This window comes from Ammodytes marinus, assembly GCF_949987685.1.
Source record: "Ammodytes marinus genome assembly, chromosome: 2".
NCBI classification, from domain to species: domain Eukaryota; kingdom Metazoa; phylum Chordata; class Actinopteri; order Uranoscopiformes; family Ammodytidae; genus Ammodytes; species Ammodytes marinus.
In genome coordinates, this window is record NC_137231.1 from 12,434,351 (window position 1) to 12,450,216 (window position 15,866).

General features: G+C 41.8%; 2 protein-coding genes across 2 annotated transcripts; both read right to left on the reverse strand.

The window, feature by feature from the left end:
* Window positions 1-521: 521 nt before the first annotated feature.
* On the reverse strand, window positions 522-9,663 carry dpysl2a (dihydropyrimidinase like 2a). Its single transcript, XM_080048085.1, has 14 exons — window positions 9,589-9,663; window positions 6,263-6,351; window positions 5,910-6,094; window positions 5,571-5,735; window positions 4,832-4,893; window positions 4,624-4,704; window positions 4,464-4,532; window positions 4,238-4,358; window positions 3,984-4,140; window positions 3,538-3,679; window positions 3,260-3,430; window positions 2,902-3,081; window positions 1,839-2,025; window positions 522-861 (listed from the first exon to the last, which is right to left on the reverse strand). The coding sequence occupies exons 1-14, from the start codon at window positions 9,628-9,630 to the stop codon at window positions 770-772; spliced, it is 1,743 nt and encodes a 580-aa protein (XP_079904211.1). The 5' UTR covers window positions 9,631-9,663; the 3' UTR covers window positions 522-769.
* Window positions 9,664-11,001: 1,338 nt separating this feature from the next.
* Window positions 11,002-15,358, reverse strand: bnip3la (BCL2 interacting protein 3 like a). Its single transcript, XM_080039627.1, has 6 exons — window positions 15,245-15,358; window positions 13,935-14,205; window positions 13,760-13,844; window positions 13,560-13,666; window positions 13,057-13,206; window positions 11,002-12,458 (listed from the first exon to the last, which is right to left on the reverse strand). The coding sequence occupies exons 1-6, from the start codon at window positions 15,306-15,308 to the stop codon at window positions 12,410-12,412; spliced, it is 726 nt and encodes a 241-aa protein (XP_079895753.1). The 5' UTR covers window positions 15,309-15,358; the 3' UTR covers window positions 11,002-12,409.
* Window positions 15,359-15,866: the final 508 nt, after the last annotated feature.

Consider the following 15,866-nt stretch of genomic DNA (forward strand, 5'->3'; position numbering starts at 1 on the left):
GGAAGTTGAATGAGTGAGAATGAGAACCCTTAAACAAACCCTCATTGAGTGCGGGCAGCGCTTTCCTAAATTACATAAAGTGATAAAGACATAAAACATTAGTTTTAAAAAAGTGCGACTGTAACGCAAAAAGGAAGACCAAGGTGAATTGTTCAGCTACAACGATACCTACACAAAAGTTAAAAACTGCAGGAACCACATTTTACACTACACATTTTTTCATGATTAGTTTTTCTGTGGCAACCATTTAACACAAATGTTTTCAACTGAGGATGGCTGTGTAACACGACCATCAGCACATTGTAAATCATTTCTGAGAAATGAATAGCGTGTTAAGAAAATGTGTTAACACCAGCAGTTTCTAAAAATTGCCTGCTCATGAAACATTTTTGTCAACTCACTGAGACAAGAGGGCAACTAAACAGCTTAAACATGTACAGAAAAGTATACAGAAAATGTAAACAAGTTAATTTCATCAATAATCAAACTGGCCTTAAAAAAAAAACAGCAAAAAAAAAAAACAGCTTCAATTCACTTGATCCTGCCATGACAATCAGAACGTGACAGGAAAGATGAAACAACATGGAATTGTGCCCTTTTTTCCTTTTTGCATGAGGTGATAGAGTGGTAGTGTGTGAATAAGAATGGATGGAGTGCTTGTGGGTGGGGTGCAGGGGGAGTCAGAGGTGACCAGATGTGATGTGACAGCAGTAAGAGTGGCCTCTGGTCTGGTGTTGCCCTGCATCCCCGACTCAGTTGAGAGAAGAGCTTAGCCGAGGCTGGTGATGTTAGCTTTTCCACCGGGGGGAGCCACGATGCGTTGAGTGTTGCGACGGGGAATGTTGTCATCAGCTTGGGCCCCTAAAAAAGGATGAGATTATATTATTAATAGGGGGTGATATGATTCCCCAAATCCTCGATTCGATTTGATGTTAAGGTCACGCTTAGTTTCTACGCTATTCTTTTTCTAATTTATTTTTTAGCACAGATGCCAATTGAGCCAAGTGACATTTTAGACTACTCTTGTCTAGTCACCATTGGTTCTGCGCCGTGATTTAATGTCATTTAATGTGTAATTCTTATTTCAAAAGATGATCTACATCGTGTCATGAGTGATATAATCTCCATAATTCCTTACTTGCAACATACAGATTTATATTGTATTTTATTACAATATAAATCTGAACATAACCTGTTTCACCAGTAAATTGGAAACAAAATTAAACAAAAGATGAAAAACCATAGAGGGTACCTGCCATATTGTGACACTGGTTTTTAAATTCAGTGTGCACTCTTCACACCTGCCTGTAGAGTTGACCTGCCATTTTTGTCATGTTGCCTGTGGACGTTGCTTGGGCATGTGGACATAAAAATCGTCTGCGGTCATCCGTGGTTATCCAAAAGTTTGTGACTGACAAAAGTAGAAGGTGCAACGACTGAGCACACTCTAATCTGACCGCAATACTGGCACTGACATTTGTTTTCAGTATGAATTAAACCGCTTTCCCAGTCCATACAAAGGGATAATCTGCGCACGCCCGTGGATATGCAATGGACATAAAACTGCTCATTTCAGAGAGGCAAGAGGGGGTCAAGTTCGGTTGACATTTCGTCATTGCCATGGTGTCTTTTAAGCTGCAGTTTGATACTATCGGCTGTAGGTAAGCGGCTCACGATCGTGACCCTAGGTTTCAAAGGTCGAGATCGTAACGGGATTTTGATCGATTTCCGACTTACAATCAAGATTGCGACACCTCTGTTATTAATACAATTTGATTTAATTATCTAGCTGTGAAAGAGGCAGACTATCAGGATTTAAAACGTGTGCTTTGACTCACCAGACAGACTGAAGTTAGACTGGTGGAGGTTGCGCACTGGCTGGGGACCAGCCTGCTGCTGCTGCTGCTGCTGCTTGGCAGGGGAAGTCTTCACTGAGGAGACAGTGGACATCACCTTGGGAGTCAAGGCCACATCGCACACCGGTCCGTCATACAGGCCCCTGGGGACTCCTCGCAACTCTGTGAGCTAAACATATGGACCCATTCATCAGAACACAACCTGTGGAGCTCAGCAATAACCCTATGTTGCCAAAAATGTACGGCTGTGTTCGGAAAGCCATACTAACATCCTACTCATACTAATTTTGACTTCAATTTGAGTATGTGACGGTTGGGTGTGCAAGAAATTCCCGGATGAGTACTAACTTCCGGGAAGATTTTGGGTATGAATCGATTCTATACTTTTCCTACTCAACCACCCCACAATGCACTGGGTCAATTCTACCCGCCCAGGAAAATGAAATATTTTCGAGCAAGTTGCTAGGCAACGACATTGTTTGGGGTCCGCGATCTGACAACTGTACGTGCAGTCATTCATAAACTCTTACAATAGATAAGAGATGAAGATAAATACCTAACAACATTAGAGTTACTAAGTGAAATGAGTGATGTGAGTCTGATAGTGGAGAGAGATCAGAACAGATCGCTGTTCCACACACCACGGCTCGTCCAGCTCAACTCACAGACAGCTGATTGCTGTCTGATGAGCCGGACAGAGAGCGTCGGAGAGATCCTCTGCCTCAAAACATAATTATAAAACAAGAAGTCCAAAACACAGATGATGAACACAGGACTGTAAAAATCTAGTTCAATGTCTAAGCTGTAGAGGGCGGTTGTACGCTAAACAGCGTATAAACTGCCTGAATCTTACAAGAAGAAGAAGAAATTCTTCATTGCTTAATTATACTTCAACTGAAAACGTTTCGACGCACCTCGCATACACAATCGATCTTTGAGTAGACAGTATGCAGTATATAGATGGTGAGTATGTAGGATGTAGGACGCTAGTATGGCTTTCCGAACACAGCCTAGGTTTGTAAAAGGGTGCAACTACTAATCTCACCCTGCTGCGGGCCTTTATCCTCTTGTACACGTGGTCAGAGAAGGGTTTGCGGTTGACGTAGCGCCCACAGCCCTCCGTAGTGTGAAGGGTGCCCTCCTCCAACACAACCTTGCCCTGGCTGATCACCACCACAGGACCTCCACGCACTTCAGTGCCCTCGAAGATGTTATACTCTACAGCCTGGCAGGAGAAGAGATTTCATTAGCAGTTTTTAAAGTGGAATTAGCATTTTAAAGCATGCCATGTGCATCACATGAAAAAATGAGGAATGTAATAAACCCTCAACATGTCTACACAACACATCAATGACTAAAGAGATTGTGGATAAGAGTCAAGCCAGACAAGGTAGCCCTCTGACCAGGTTGTGGCTCTTAGCTGAGATGATCTTGGTGACATCTGGGTCCCACAACACGAGGTCGGCGTCAGACCCCACAGCGATGCGGCCCTTGCGGGGGAACAGGTTGAAGATCTTTGCTGCGTTGGTGCTGGTCACAGCCACAAACTGGTTCTCATCCATCTTGCCAGTCACCTTTTGGGACAGAACAAATCACATAATAGCATCCAAACACACATCATTGTTGTTGTGGAATAAGTGAATTAGTGGAATGTGGGAAAAGTAGGTTGCATCAAGCTCACCACACATTTGTCCCAGATTAGGGACATCCTCTCCTCAGTGCCATTGGTGCCCTCTGGGATGAGGGTGAAGTCATCTTTGCCTACTGCACGCTGAGAAGTCTGGAAAGTGCAGTGAGCGCTACCAGTCACCTGCAAGTCCCCACTAGATAAGAAACAAAAGAGAGAATACTCAAGCTGTGTCTCATGTGCATTACGTTTAACCTTTGACCAATAACTCATAACAAAACTGGGACAAATATTTGCTGGATTTAATTTTCTTCAATCTGTTTTGTATGAAGTGCATGCCTGTAAATGGCACTGCAATGGCACTGCATCATGATTGTGGTCGTGAAGAAGAGGTACAGCTGGTACAGCTGGTAAAGCTGAAAAAGCTAACGCAGCACACGGCAGTCACACATGTCAAACTGTGCCCTAGCTATCTTTAGGTCCTGCCACAGAGCACCCACCATGACAACAGAGAGTTGAGGTAGTCGGGGGTGGTGGGATCAGGACTGAGCGGTGGAGAAGTGACAAAGGCTGCAGCCTTAGCCCAGTTCTTGCTCCAGTAATGGGTGCCATCTGTGCCCAAGCTGGCAGATATGGGCTCCCCGTAAACCACAGCGCCTATGGGAGTAGATAGGAAGACTGTCAGTTAAAAAGAAAAAAGAAGGAAGCCAGCCAGGCGTACAGTAAAGACGAGGCTGAAAGTTTATCTGTTCACCCTTTTTCCTGGCGAGGGCGATGACATCAGCGGCACTCTTGCTCATCACTTTGGTGATGTAGAGGGGACAGTTGGTCTGATTGGCTATGGTGACAGAGCGATTGACAGCCTCTGCCTCAACCTGTGTACACACACACACACACACACACAAGGACAGATTCATCAGTCTACACATAACCTTTTCTCCTTTGCCTACAGTTAATAAGAAATCCCTCCTTTGTCTTACCTCCTCTGGACGGCTGAGCACGTGGCCTTCAGGACCAGTGATACCCAGCTCAAGAATACGTCTTTGCTCCTAAAAAAATCCACACGAGGAAAATTATAATCCCGAATGGCAACAACTAGTTTACAGCTGAGACTTGACCGACTTCATGGGCTTGTGTTACCTCCGCAATGATGTCTCCATTCTCAGCATGCACCTGTGCAATGGCTCCGAGGTCTCTGATGACACTGAACACCTCATAGATCTGAAAAGAAAAAAGAAAACCACTCAGCTCGAAGGGCAGTCGTCCGCGCCAAAGACAACTTACAGCCTCGAAAAAACATGTGCTTTGACAGACAGCTCAGTGGAGCATGCAGAGCCGCAGAGCATACCTCAGAGTCAGAAAGTTGGAAAACATCCTTATAAGCCAAATAGACCAGGAAAGAGTTGACACCTGAAGATAGAAAATTTATGAGAGAAACCAGCCAAAGGCGGAATAAAGAGGGCAAAAGAGGGGAAAACCCAAAGCCAAGTAGAAAAGTAAAATCAGAAGGATACAAAATTACAAAGCAGAAAGATTCAGTGACTGATTTATGGTCTGTAAAAAGTAGAGTGGAGGGTTGTTTTCTTATCAGGGTACCGCCAGGGATCTCCAAGTTAAATTTAGGGCTTTTTTAATACCTTTTAATGCCATTTAAAATTCAATTTGACGTCAACGTTACGTCAGGCCATACTGGCAAAAGACGGAAGGATATAATGGAAATTCTGACACATTTTAAGGTACTTTTAATATGAAAATGTATTATAAACTCACAATAATATACTGACATTGATATCCTTTAACATAGATTTGTGAATGATGTGTTAACTCTCAATAAAAAAATCATAAAGTGCTTACTATTGTCACATAACAAGACCTTTCCAAGTATTAAAAGAGCAATAAAAAATGTCAGGCCTTTTTAAAGAAAATTCAATACTTTTAAGGCATTATTAGATTCAGCGCATTTTTTATACTTTTAAGACCCCTTGGGTACCCTGCTCATGCAAAGTCTGAGAACCACTTATTATTACTTAAACATAATGACTGAAATAGATTTAGACTTCAGGAGTCTGAATCTGTTGACTGCGTACCATGATCTTTCACTAGGGTCTCCATCTCTTCTTGACTGCCTTTGTTCCACTGGGTGATGTCCACATGCAGCGAGTAGTCACAGCAGGACTTGCTGTCAGCCCACTCCCTCCACATTTGGAAAGCTGCAACCAGGCCGACACCAGGCTCTGGCACCACATGGTCAACTGTGACAGCGCAAAAACAAAACAGGTTGGTAATGTGCACGGGTAAACTGAGTTATTAAATCACACGCTTGACGAAATGCACATCTGCAGCGTAGGGATCCCTGCAACACGATGACTCAGCTTTTAGATGGGTTGAAAAAGCATGTGGAAAGCTGTCTTATATAGAGCACTTACTGATCATAGTGGTGCCCCCAGCCAGGGCCGCCCTGGTGCCCTGGTAGAAGTCATCTGCCGACACCATGCCTCGGTCAGGCATCTGGAATCGGGTGTGTACGTCGATACCCCCAGGCATAACCATCCTCCCATGAGCCTCTATGATCTTCACTCCCCCGGGAACGATCAGGTTGTCTCCTATTTGCCTGAAGTATTGAATGAAGGAAACATGATGAAACTAATCTAGACCGCGAGCACCAAGGTGATTAAAAGTGTGCATGATCCTTTTGAAGATACAAACAATATTTATAGGATCAGGAGCAAGAACAAAAAGTTTAAAAAGTAGCCCAGTAAAACAAAAAATGTATACTTACTTGATGACTCCATCCTCCATGTAGATATCAGCCAAGAATGACTGATCATCGTTGACAATTTTAGCTCCTTTGATGAGGAGACGGTCACTCTGAAAGCATAGGAGACAACACTTTACATTACCCATAAACCACAAAATATTCTAGCCACCTTTAAGAGCGAGAAATCCTCTATGTTAATCCCCTTTCGCCAGTAGTCAGTTCTACAGTATAATTCAACAGTAGAGAGTTGGCCAATTTCAAAGACACATTGCTTTTTTGTTAAACTTGAAAATAACCTTGGGCCAACCTTACCGATTAATATAGCAATAAATCAATCCATTCCAACTTTCATACTGCGGAAACCGTGATTATGCGTATTTACACATGACTGACGCCACCTGGAGGGAGAGGGAACAATTCCTGAAAGAGAGACCCTCAAGTGAGAGCACAAAATCTTGAGTGGCACAATTAACTCATCTCAACCCGTATGAGATGAAAGGAGAGCGTACCCTAGCCGGCCTACTTCTCCTCCTACAGGCTTCCAGTGGGGTGTCTCTGAGGACAGTACGGAAAGCGAATGAAGACCAAAGTGGTTTAGTGGAAAACCTCACAGCCGGAACCACTCAGTTTTCTGATGTGCAGAGTGGGTGGATTCGGACAGTGGGGGATGCATTTGGTGTACAAATCGTGACTGTATTGACATGATCACCCAGGCCATTATGCTCCTGTAACTGGGTCATATAACCTATGTTCTGTTCTGCAGCTCATCACAGATGACTGCAATGAGTTGTCATATACCTGAGCTTAAAAATGGCTTTCACTGGGAAATGCATATAAGTCCTCAACTCCATAGATGAATGTATCAGAATGTAGACACACTGCTCTGCAGTAAAAACGGACCCATGGGTTTTATCGTGTACTGCACAGTCATAAAAGTGAATATTGATGGCTGAGAACTGCATGTACTATAAGCAAAGGGCTCAGTGTGAAGCAGCGTAGGTTATACTGTAATTGGAAGTAAGAACTGTGTGTTATATACACAAACGTCACTCATTTGCCAGTGTATTAGGTCCAGCGAGCTAAAAAAAATTGTGTAGTGCTAGAAATGTTTTTCTGCCATATAGCAACTGACTAGCAACGATATATTGCATATCATGATATATCACGATATATTGCGATATTCCATACAAGTTGCCTTGTCATACATAACAGCATAATATATTGATAATTGCACGGTCCAAATTGAGTTAAAACAATTTCATTCAAAACTTCTTTTCCTTTTTTTTTTGGTTTTGGCAAATTATCAAACACTGCTGCAGCTGCCATAAAATCTAAATAACAAATGCAATTCACTCTTGCACTAACTGGACAGGACACAATGAAAATTAAAAAGCATCATTGTACTTTTGTGTCTCTATACATATGATAAGGTGCATATGCATGCACAACAAGTATGCTTTATTGTCAGTGAATACAAGGAACAGAAATGTATGAGGACACAGTGAATCTTAAGAATTCTTATTAACAAAATTAATAAAACTTCAATAGTCAATATCCTAGAGGCTCACGGTTTCAACTAAAACGGGACATTATCACTTTCATAAGGGGATTTATAGTAGGACTTCACTTCTCTGTGAGTAAAACATTATTTCCAAGTTTTATCAAGATTCATCTTCTTTGGTGACACAGCAAATGCTCATTAGCAAGCATATAAACAACTGACACTGCTGCTTATAAAGAAGATTAATAGAATATTGCCTTTTCCAGCATTTGAATCATTGCTACATCTAATGATTATTTTCACCATTAATGAATGTACTTTTTACTACTTAGTTTAAAGGTTCAATTAAACACGCACGGTCAGCGAATGAGGGAGTCACATTAGCCAAAAAAAAAGTAAGTGTAAGTGTGCTCATCACGACTATTCAATCACGTTCATCTAGTTGACTAAAAAAGTATTAGTCAAATATTATCAGTAGTATGTTACTGTCATATTGCCTATCAATAAATTGAATGTCAAAATATGTATATGGTGGTAGTACTAGATATGACTGTACCAATCAATTGAACGACAAAGAGCCCCCCTGCCTGTGTTGCTATAGGCTTTGAGTACAACCTTTACAGCATTTTTATCATCCCTGCTTTAGACAAATCCAGTCACTGTTCAGGCAAACGATCTGCTTCATTCTAAACTAATAAGTGGAGACTGACTGTGAGTATCTGAGGGCCTGAGGGGCCTTCAGCAAGGTTACTGCTGTCTGCATGTTGTGTCTGAGATGTCAGGGCTCTATGTTTCTAACCCTGCCTTGACCTATGAGAGAAACCTCACAGCTGCCAAGATAACCATGTGTGCAAAAACAAAACTTGAGCCAATAAATAAAACAGGGCAATTTGATGTTATCGGAATGATCACAATCAAAGCAGTTGCTGTCTATATGCTTCAGCACTCTGGCTGTAACCGCTGCATGATGACAGCTTAGAGGAAAAAAAAAAGGCTTGGATGGTTGCTGTCCAATGACCTACTTTACAAAAGAGGTTTTACTTATTTTAACTATCCAGCAGCATCTCTACTGCAGGCCCTTAATACTGTGCTTCAGAAAGATGCTCAGTTAAGCAAAACATAAAATAAAGAAGAAGACATTAATCTGAAATCCCAATTTCCAACAGTATATCACAGTAGTGGTTAAATAGCTGTGGCATTGGAGGGAGAGGAGGGGTGTTTGTGTGTGTGTGTGTGTGTGTGTGTGTGTGTGTGTGTGTGTGTGTGTGTGTGTGTGTGTGTGTGTGTGTGTGTGTGTGTGTGTGTGTGTGTGTGTGTGTGTGTGTGTGTGTGTGTGTGTGTGTGTGGGTGGGTGTGTGTGTGTGTGGGGGGGGGGGGGGTCTAGTTCTCCAAAAAATAAAGAAAGAATTAATGAAATGTAGGGAGATGGAGGTTAGAGGATGAAAGATTGGATGATGACAGTGAAGAAAAACCTGTGTCTAAACCATGGGGTCTAAACCTGTTCACAACACCTCTACAAGCTGAGGATGCTGATAGGGTGAGATACGGCTACAATGATAGCTAATAATGCAGGAAAATACTGTTTAAGCTCAACATTAGAAATTGTCAAAGAGCTTGCTGCAAAGCCCTCTAGCTGGTTATGATTATTCCCCCGGGCTGTCAGTGCAGGGATGCTGGTGCTGCTACTGGTAGTGGCGGTGACAGCGTCAATGCAAGTGAATAGACAAGGCGGCTAAGCGCTGGCTAGCTTTCGGTCTAATCCCGAGGCTCACCCACACGTTCAAAGAAACACCCCCCCATGTGAAGTGTACACGTCGAATTTTTCAAGAAGTCAAACAATACTCACTGTAATTCGTGGAATGTTCTTCTTTCCTTGGTAGCCCGACATTTTGAAGATGCCTCAGTTAGTCTGACACAGCTGTCCCCTGCCTCTCGGCTAACGCTAGCTAGCTAGACTGGAAAACCTCAGCTGCCAGTGAAAAGGATGAATGGATGCTCTGCCTGTTGGCCAGTCGACGCCCTGGGTTATCTGTGCTCTGTCCGACAATCCCTGTCGATTAGTGGGTGACGCTTGCACGGTGCTGCCTGGCAAATTATTTGAAATGAGCAGCTATATATTTGCCTTACAATCCTATCCTTGGATTTACTGCCAGAATAGGTCCCTGAAGACTAGACAAGCACCAAGAAGAGAAGGGCCACAAAGAGGTATGGCGCATGCGCACTGCCCCGCCCTGCTCAGCCATAGCTACATGCTTCTTTGATGTGTTTTGTGTGTGGGTTACATTAATTTGAAGGGAAACCGATAGGGCATCACACACATGGGGCAGGGGACTTTAAAGGTTCCCAGGGAATACAAATAAAAACAATTATTAACAATGTATTAGGCTACAATAACTTAGTGTGAAAAACATTCATCCACTGTTCTGTAGTGGTGGTTTTACTTTGCAGTTTAATTTAGGCCTATCAGTACAGGGAACAGTCACATAAAAACCCCTTTGTTATACTTTGTGTTTCTAACATGGATATGCCTTTAATCACTGTGTGGAAAGATGGAAAAAAAATTCCATCCACTTTGAGCAATGTTACACACTTCAATGTCATGTTTCCAAAAAAAGAAAGCCTTTGCTATTTAGCACTGGTGGAATCAAATTCAACCCAATACTTGGCATTAACCAGAGCCTGGCCCTACTGTGAACAAGCACTGTTCATTCTATCAAAGGGTAAGCTGTGATATAGTCTCTTCTTTATTGTTGATAAAAGAAAAATTGAAGCAGAGGTACAATTTGGGATTTCCTTTCTGTGGTCTAAAAAAATTGAGCCTTTGATCAAAAAGTTTGCCGACTTGATCCCTGAACTGTCAAGATTAATCTGGTTGGGAAAAGCGAAAGAGTGGCACTTGCCCCTCTGTCAATACCATCATTGAGAGCCCTTGGGCAGTTAGTGGTCAACTGAAAGTACTTTGAAGTTTCTGACCTGAATAAGTAAGATATGGATTTATGTCAGTTTGTTTATGTTTACAGAGCTAGTTTATTACATTGGTTTAGGGCTATTCATTTGGAATACCTTACCTTAATTAGAAGGGAAGGATATCATTGGAAAGTTCTATATAATAGACAACAATTGTATTCATATCCTTGTACTGTATACAGTATAAAGTTAATTCGGATTTAACGATCCTCATGGCTGCTCAATAATCTGTTGTGAAGAAGTCCATACTGACGACATGTGCATTTTATTATTCATTATGACTTGAATAATGCATATGCATGCAGAGCTCTATCAACTCCCTTTTGTATTTATATCTCAGCCACTGTGTAGAGTACAAACTTTATTCAAATTCCAAAATGCTTCATATTGCACACTGATCAACTGTACATAAGCCTGCTATGATGACAGTTTATGAGTTAATATGAGTTATTAACATTAAAGCCTGAATGCATGTTAAGTGTTTGTACAACCAACAACATACATTATGGTCAGTGATTTTTCCTGTGACTCTATAATGTCACCCATGTACAATGGAAATACTGGAAATACCTTCCTCAATGTTCGTTTCTGCCACTGACACTTTGGCAATTAAAAAACAGCATAAACACATTAAGTTACTACCACGATGCTATATAATAACAATGATATAATGTGCATTCATATCAATGTATAGACATATTATACAATGTCAGAAGGTGTACATGGGTAGGATCACAGCTTTAATTATTTTTCACATCTATATTTTAAACACATCATAAAATAATAATAATAAAATCAGACTAAGATAAATCACCAATGTGCAGTGGTGAAAGATAAAAATTTGGCACTTTGCCATTGCTGCTATGCTGTTATGTAAAGAAGAGGATAAGTCTGCAAAAAGAAATAAAAATAGCATATGGCCTGGTAAATGGCCATTCAGCCTCAGTTTCACGAGCATAATATACTCAAGCAACTCCATTGTAAAAATGTGCAGCTACATACTAGATCAATGTGTAAGCTTTCCATCCTTCATAAAAAACAAAGCTTTTTTAAATGAAAACCTCTGGAGTCAACACGATGCAGCTTCTATTCTCAAAAAAGTGTGGAATTTAAAAAACAAATCCCACTATGCAGCAACCCTCTCCCACCCCTCTAATAACTGCACCTTGAATGTTTAGTTCAAAAGGTTAAGGCGATAGAAGTCCCCCTCTGTTCCTGTACTAGAGCCAATTCAATGTGTGTGTATTGCAGATATGCCACAGAGTTTTGGTTCATACACTCTGCCTACTGAGACACCAGTGGAGATATGCATTTTGGGAAAAGGCCAGATTTTCTTCAAAACAGCATAACAAGTAGAAAAACTTCAACCTGCTGTCGTACATCAAATCCTTGTCACATATTTCTGAGTTGAGCAGATATAATGTTTTCCAGCTCTAACAGGGTCTGTTATTGGCCGGGATTCAAGTTGGTGACAACCGCTGGGTACAATGTTGCGCCCTGTGTCAAAATGTGATGGGAGTGCAACCACGTTACATGTCATGTGTCTACCTCTATAAATACATCTAGAATGTGACAGAATCAAACTCTGACTGGAAGAGAAACGTGGGCGTACGATGGATGCAGAGAGAACGCTGGACTACAGGAGGATGGTTTGGAGAGTTGGAGACGGGAGAACATCCTGGCACTGCTTCAAGCTCTTTTCAGTAAGAGCTGGTGGAGGCTGTGGCAATCCTCTTCCCAATGTACACTCTAGAAAAACAAACAGAAAATGCAGAATATGCATGAAATCATAGCAGTTGCTCAAACAAACAGTGACTGCATGCTGTGCAATGCTGACAATAATGGTGTAGTAATGAAGTAAAAGCCATCAATCCAAATCAATTTATTAATGAAATAATTAAGGGGACACATTTTCATAATAAACCAGGACACCAGCTCTCTATATTGATAATAATATATATAATAATAAGCAATCCCAACAAACAGTTAAAACTTGTAGGTGATAGAGGCTACTCATGTACTCAGTGTTTTAAACTATTTACCTAAACCTTCAGAATTTTGAGGAAAAGGTTCCATTTTCCGATGCCCCAGAACTGCTGAAATTAACAATTTTCACCACTTAGACCTTTCAATAAATGTGTTCCAGGTCTGAGCACACAAGCGTCAAATGTATAAATTGCAGTCATCTTTGACACTGAAATAACAGGGCACTGATTAACTGGCATTGACACAGATCGTACTGACCCTCTACAAAAGGCACATGGCGAGTCAATAAAATACAAAACTGACACAGGAAAGTAAAAAAACATCAGCAAAGTTAGATGAGAAGATGCATATGCAGACTTACCCGATGCCAAGAGCCAGGATGTGTGAGATGAGTAAGGAAGGGATGAAGAGTTTGAGGAATTCAGCAGAGAAGATGCCGCCTTTCTTCATGACTCCACTCTTTCTCATACTGAGAGATACTGAACGTCGGGGGTGCCTGAAGTGGAACTCCCTGGGAGGAATAATTAAGTTAAGCAATTAAAGACGGAGTCAGAAATTCTGTAAAACGCTTGTTGTGAAAATCACTTTTGGTCAATATCAGTGAATATCTCTTCACTATCCGCTACTTGTCCGTACCGAGTGTGGCCTAGGCTCTCTAAACTGATATGTAAAAAAAGGGAATGTGTATTGTTTTTTTTTCAGCACGCACACACAGTATGTACAGGTAGCAGATCCCGAGAAGATATTCACTGATTTTGACAAAATTAATTCTCCAGAATTGCTGACTCCCCCTTTAATTCAGAATTATGTCAATAACATGATGATTTCACTAGTGAGTTGTTCTGGAGGTAGGAATCTGCTTACTTTGGTGGAATGTTTTCTGGCCTGCTGGACCAATCAGACACCCAGTCTGCTTCTTTATTCAGCAGGATGTCTTCCTCTCTGTCCTGCTCTAGACCATCTTCCTCTGACTGCAAATGTGCAGGAAAGGCAATTTGATTTCAGGCGGAAATAAAAAAAAAGACTTAATAGTTTCAAACTTTAGAGTTAAGATGTTGTCTTACCTGACTACCTCTCGGGCTAGGCATTTCCACATCAAAAGTAATCTGACCCTCATCATCCTGATCTGGACTTGGTGGCCTGTGAGGACTGAGTCAACAATAGTAGGATGAGGAACAAACGTTTGACAACAAAACACTTGTCTGACAGAGTAGAGCATACAAGGTGCTTTGTTCCTACCTATCACAGGACGAGCTACTCTGGCTGGACTCATGCTGCGCGTCCAGGAGGATCTTTTCCATGTCCCCATTGTGGATAGAGGAGGATGACGGCACGTGCTCCAGTCCCCCGATGATGGTTTCATCACTCTCTGACACCACCTCCAAGGTCTGCAGAGTTTCACTCATGCCGGCATTTGCGTTTATTTGGTCTGCAGATGGTGTCACCAGCAGGTCGGTCTGCGCTGCCTGGGCCCTGTTGTTACCATTCAGCTCCAGCTCTACCCAAGAACCTTGGCATCGAAAAGGTCAAGAGGGGGGAAGGAAGGGAAATTAAGCTTGTTGTGCTAAAAAGGCTAAACCAATACCACACAGTCAGGAACACACCCTTATCTGATTTCAAATGGAAACAGCTGAGCTGACATTTCCTGATGAACTGGATCCATGATAGCATGCATTTCTTTGTACCACTGCCCCACATAAACAGCCTTTTACAGAAAGGCTGGGGTTATGCAATCACTGGGCTTGGGTGAGCACAGAATGTACACTTTATGATAGCACAAGCCTAGTCTTGTGCCGGCTAAAAATAAAATGTAATGTGTTTCCACGAGGAGCGTACATGACCGATTGCACATTTTCAGACCAGAATATGAATTGCTGCTGCTCTCATGAGGGCTTGCATAACTGTAGAGTGCAGTGTGAGACTGTTTGCCCAGACATGTCGCTGTTCCAGCTGTGATGTTGTCACACACTGCGAAGTCACCGTTTTCCGTCCGAGCTTATTTAATTTTTTAAGACCTTACATGTCTTAAATGTTTATCGATGCCTGACACACATTATGCCACTTAAGTCTTTAAACCATTTTTTTAAAGATTCGTAAGTCTGCAGGCACATTGCGCTTTAACATCCTACCATTGTTTTCCTCTATAGCCTAATGAAGACTGTTCCCCTTTGAATAAATAGCAACTCGACTACTCAAGGAGTGCGAGCGATATGACCAAGTATCCGATCATTTCAAAATTATTCTCAAAAAAAGAAAAATGTATTTCGTCTTTTGTCCCAAACTTGTTTTCATTTTGGCTAGAGCCCTCCCTACGCAAACTTGCGTACGCGATTGGCTGCCAACCCCATCAATTAAACATTTGTCACAGCGCCATTGGCTGGCTCGCCGTGACGTCAAACAACATCACCCTCCACCCCTCCCAGAAGAAGAGGAAACACCATACCCGATGTTACTTTTACAATAAAATCTTGTTTGCAAAAATATTCGCTAAGAATATCTACACTAGCATTTGTCTGGCGGAGCACGTAAAAACAGACTGCGGTACGTACTGTGAAGCCCAGGCTCTTCATTATTGTTTCCCTGAGCAGCAGCAGCAGCAGCAGAGGTGGACATGTTGTTGACTGCCCAGTTTTAGTATTCATCAACATGACACGCACACAAACTGCACTGCGCATGCGCTAAAGCAGTCCAGAGTTCATATCCATATTATATACTATCTATGGTCCATATACTTCAGACCTATACTATCTATGCTTCAGACAAGAGACCGAGCCAGATGAGTGCAATTTTAGTAATTGTATGCTCATAGTAGCCACATGTAAAACTGTGATGTAGAAAGGTTTTATGATTTATGAATAAAAATAAGTATATTTGTATTAGCATTAGGTCCTGACCACATAGTCTCTGTGGTCCTCCTGACCAGTGGGTATGCTGGACATCAGGACCTAGGTGGACTGCAGGGTTTGAAGATTGAAGATAGTGGCTCCCATCACACTCCTCAGATAAGGGCTTAATCAGCTGGATGTTTTTTGTGTGCGTGAGTGTGATAAATAAATGGGAAATAGCTTACACATTTATAAAGAGTGTGTGAGGCTTAGTTTTGTAAACCTTTAAATATGTGATCATTTCACTTTATCTTCCATACACAAACCACCAAGCCATTACATCAGA

What these genes read in the sequence shown, in the direction of transcription:
- bnip3la (XM_080039627.1), bottom strand. Translation starts at nt 15,308, where the DNA reads ATGTCCACCTCTGCTGCTGCTGCTGCTGCTCAGGGAAACAATAATGAA. An exon ending in CTAGCCCGAGAGGTAGTCAG is followed by an intron (nt 13,667 to 13,759) that starts GTAAGACAACAT and finishes GCACATTTGCAG; the next exon opens with TCAGAGGAAGATGGTCTAGA. An exon ending in ATCCTGGCTCTTGGCATCGG is followed by an intron (nt 12,459 to 13,056) that starts GTAAGTCTGCAT and finishes TTGTTTTTCTAG; the next exon opens with AGTGTACATTGGGAAGAGGA.
- dpysl2a (XM_080048085.1), bottom strand. Translation starts at nt 9,630, where the DNA reads ATGTCGGGCTACCAAGGAAAGAAGAACATTCCACGAATTACA. An exon ending in ATGGAGACATCATTGCGGAG is followed by an intron (nt 4,533 to 4,623) that starts GTAACACAAGCC and finishes GGATTTTTTTAG; the next exon opens with GAGCAAAGACGTATTCTTGA. An exon ending in CTCAACTCTCTGTTGTCATG is followed by an intron (nt 3,680 to 3,983) that starts GTGGGTGCTCTG and finishes TTTCTTATCTAG; the next exon opens with TGGGGACTTGCAGGTGACTG.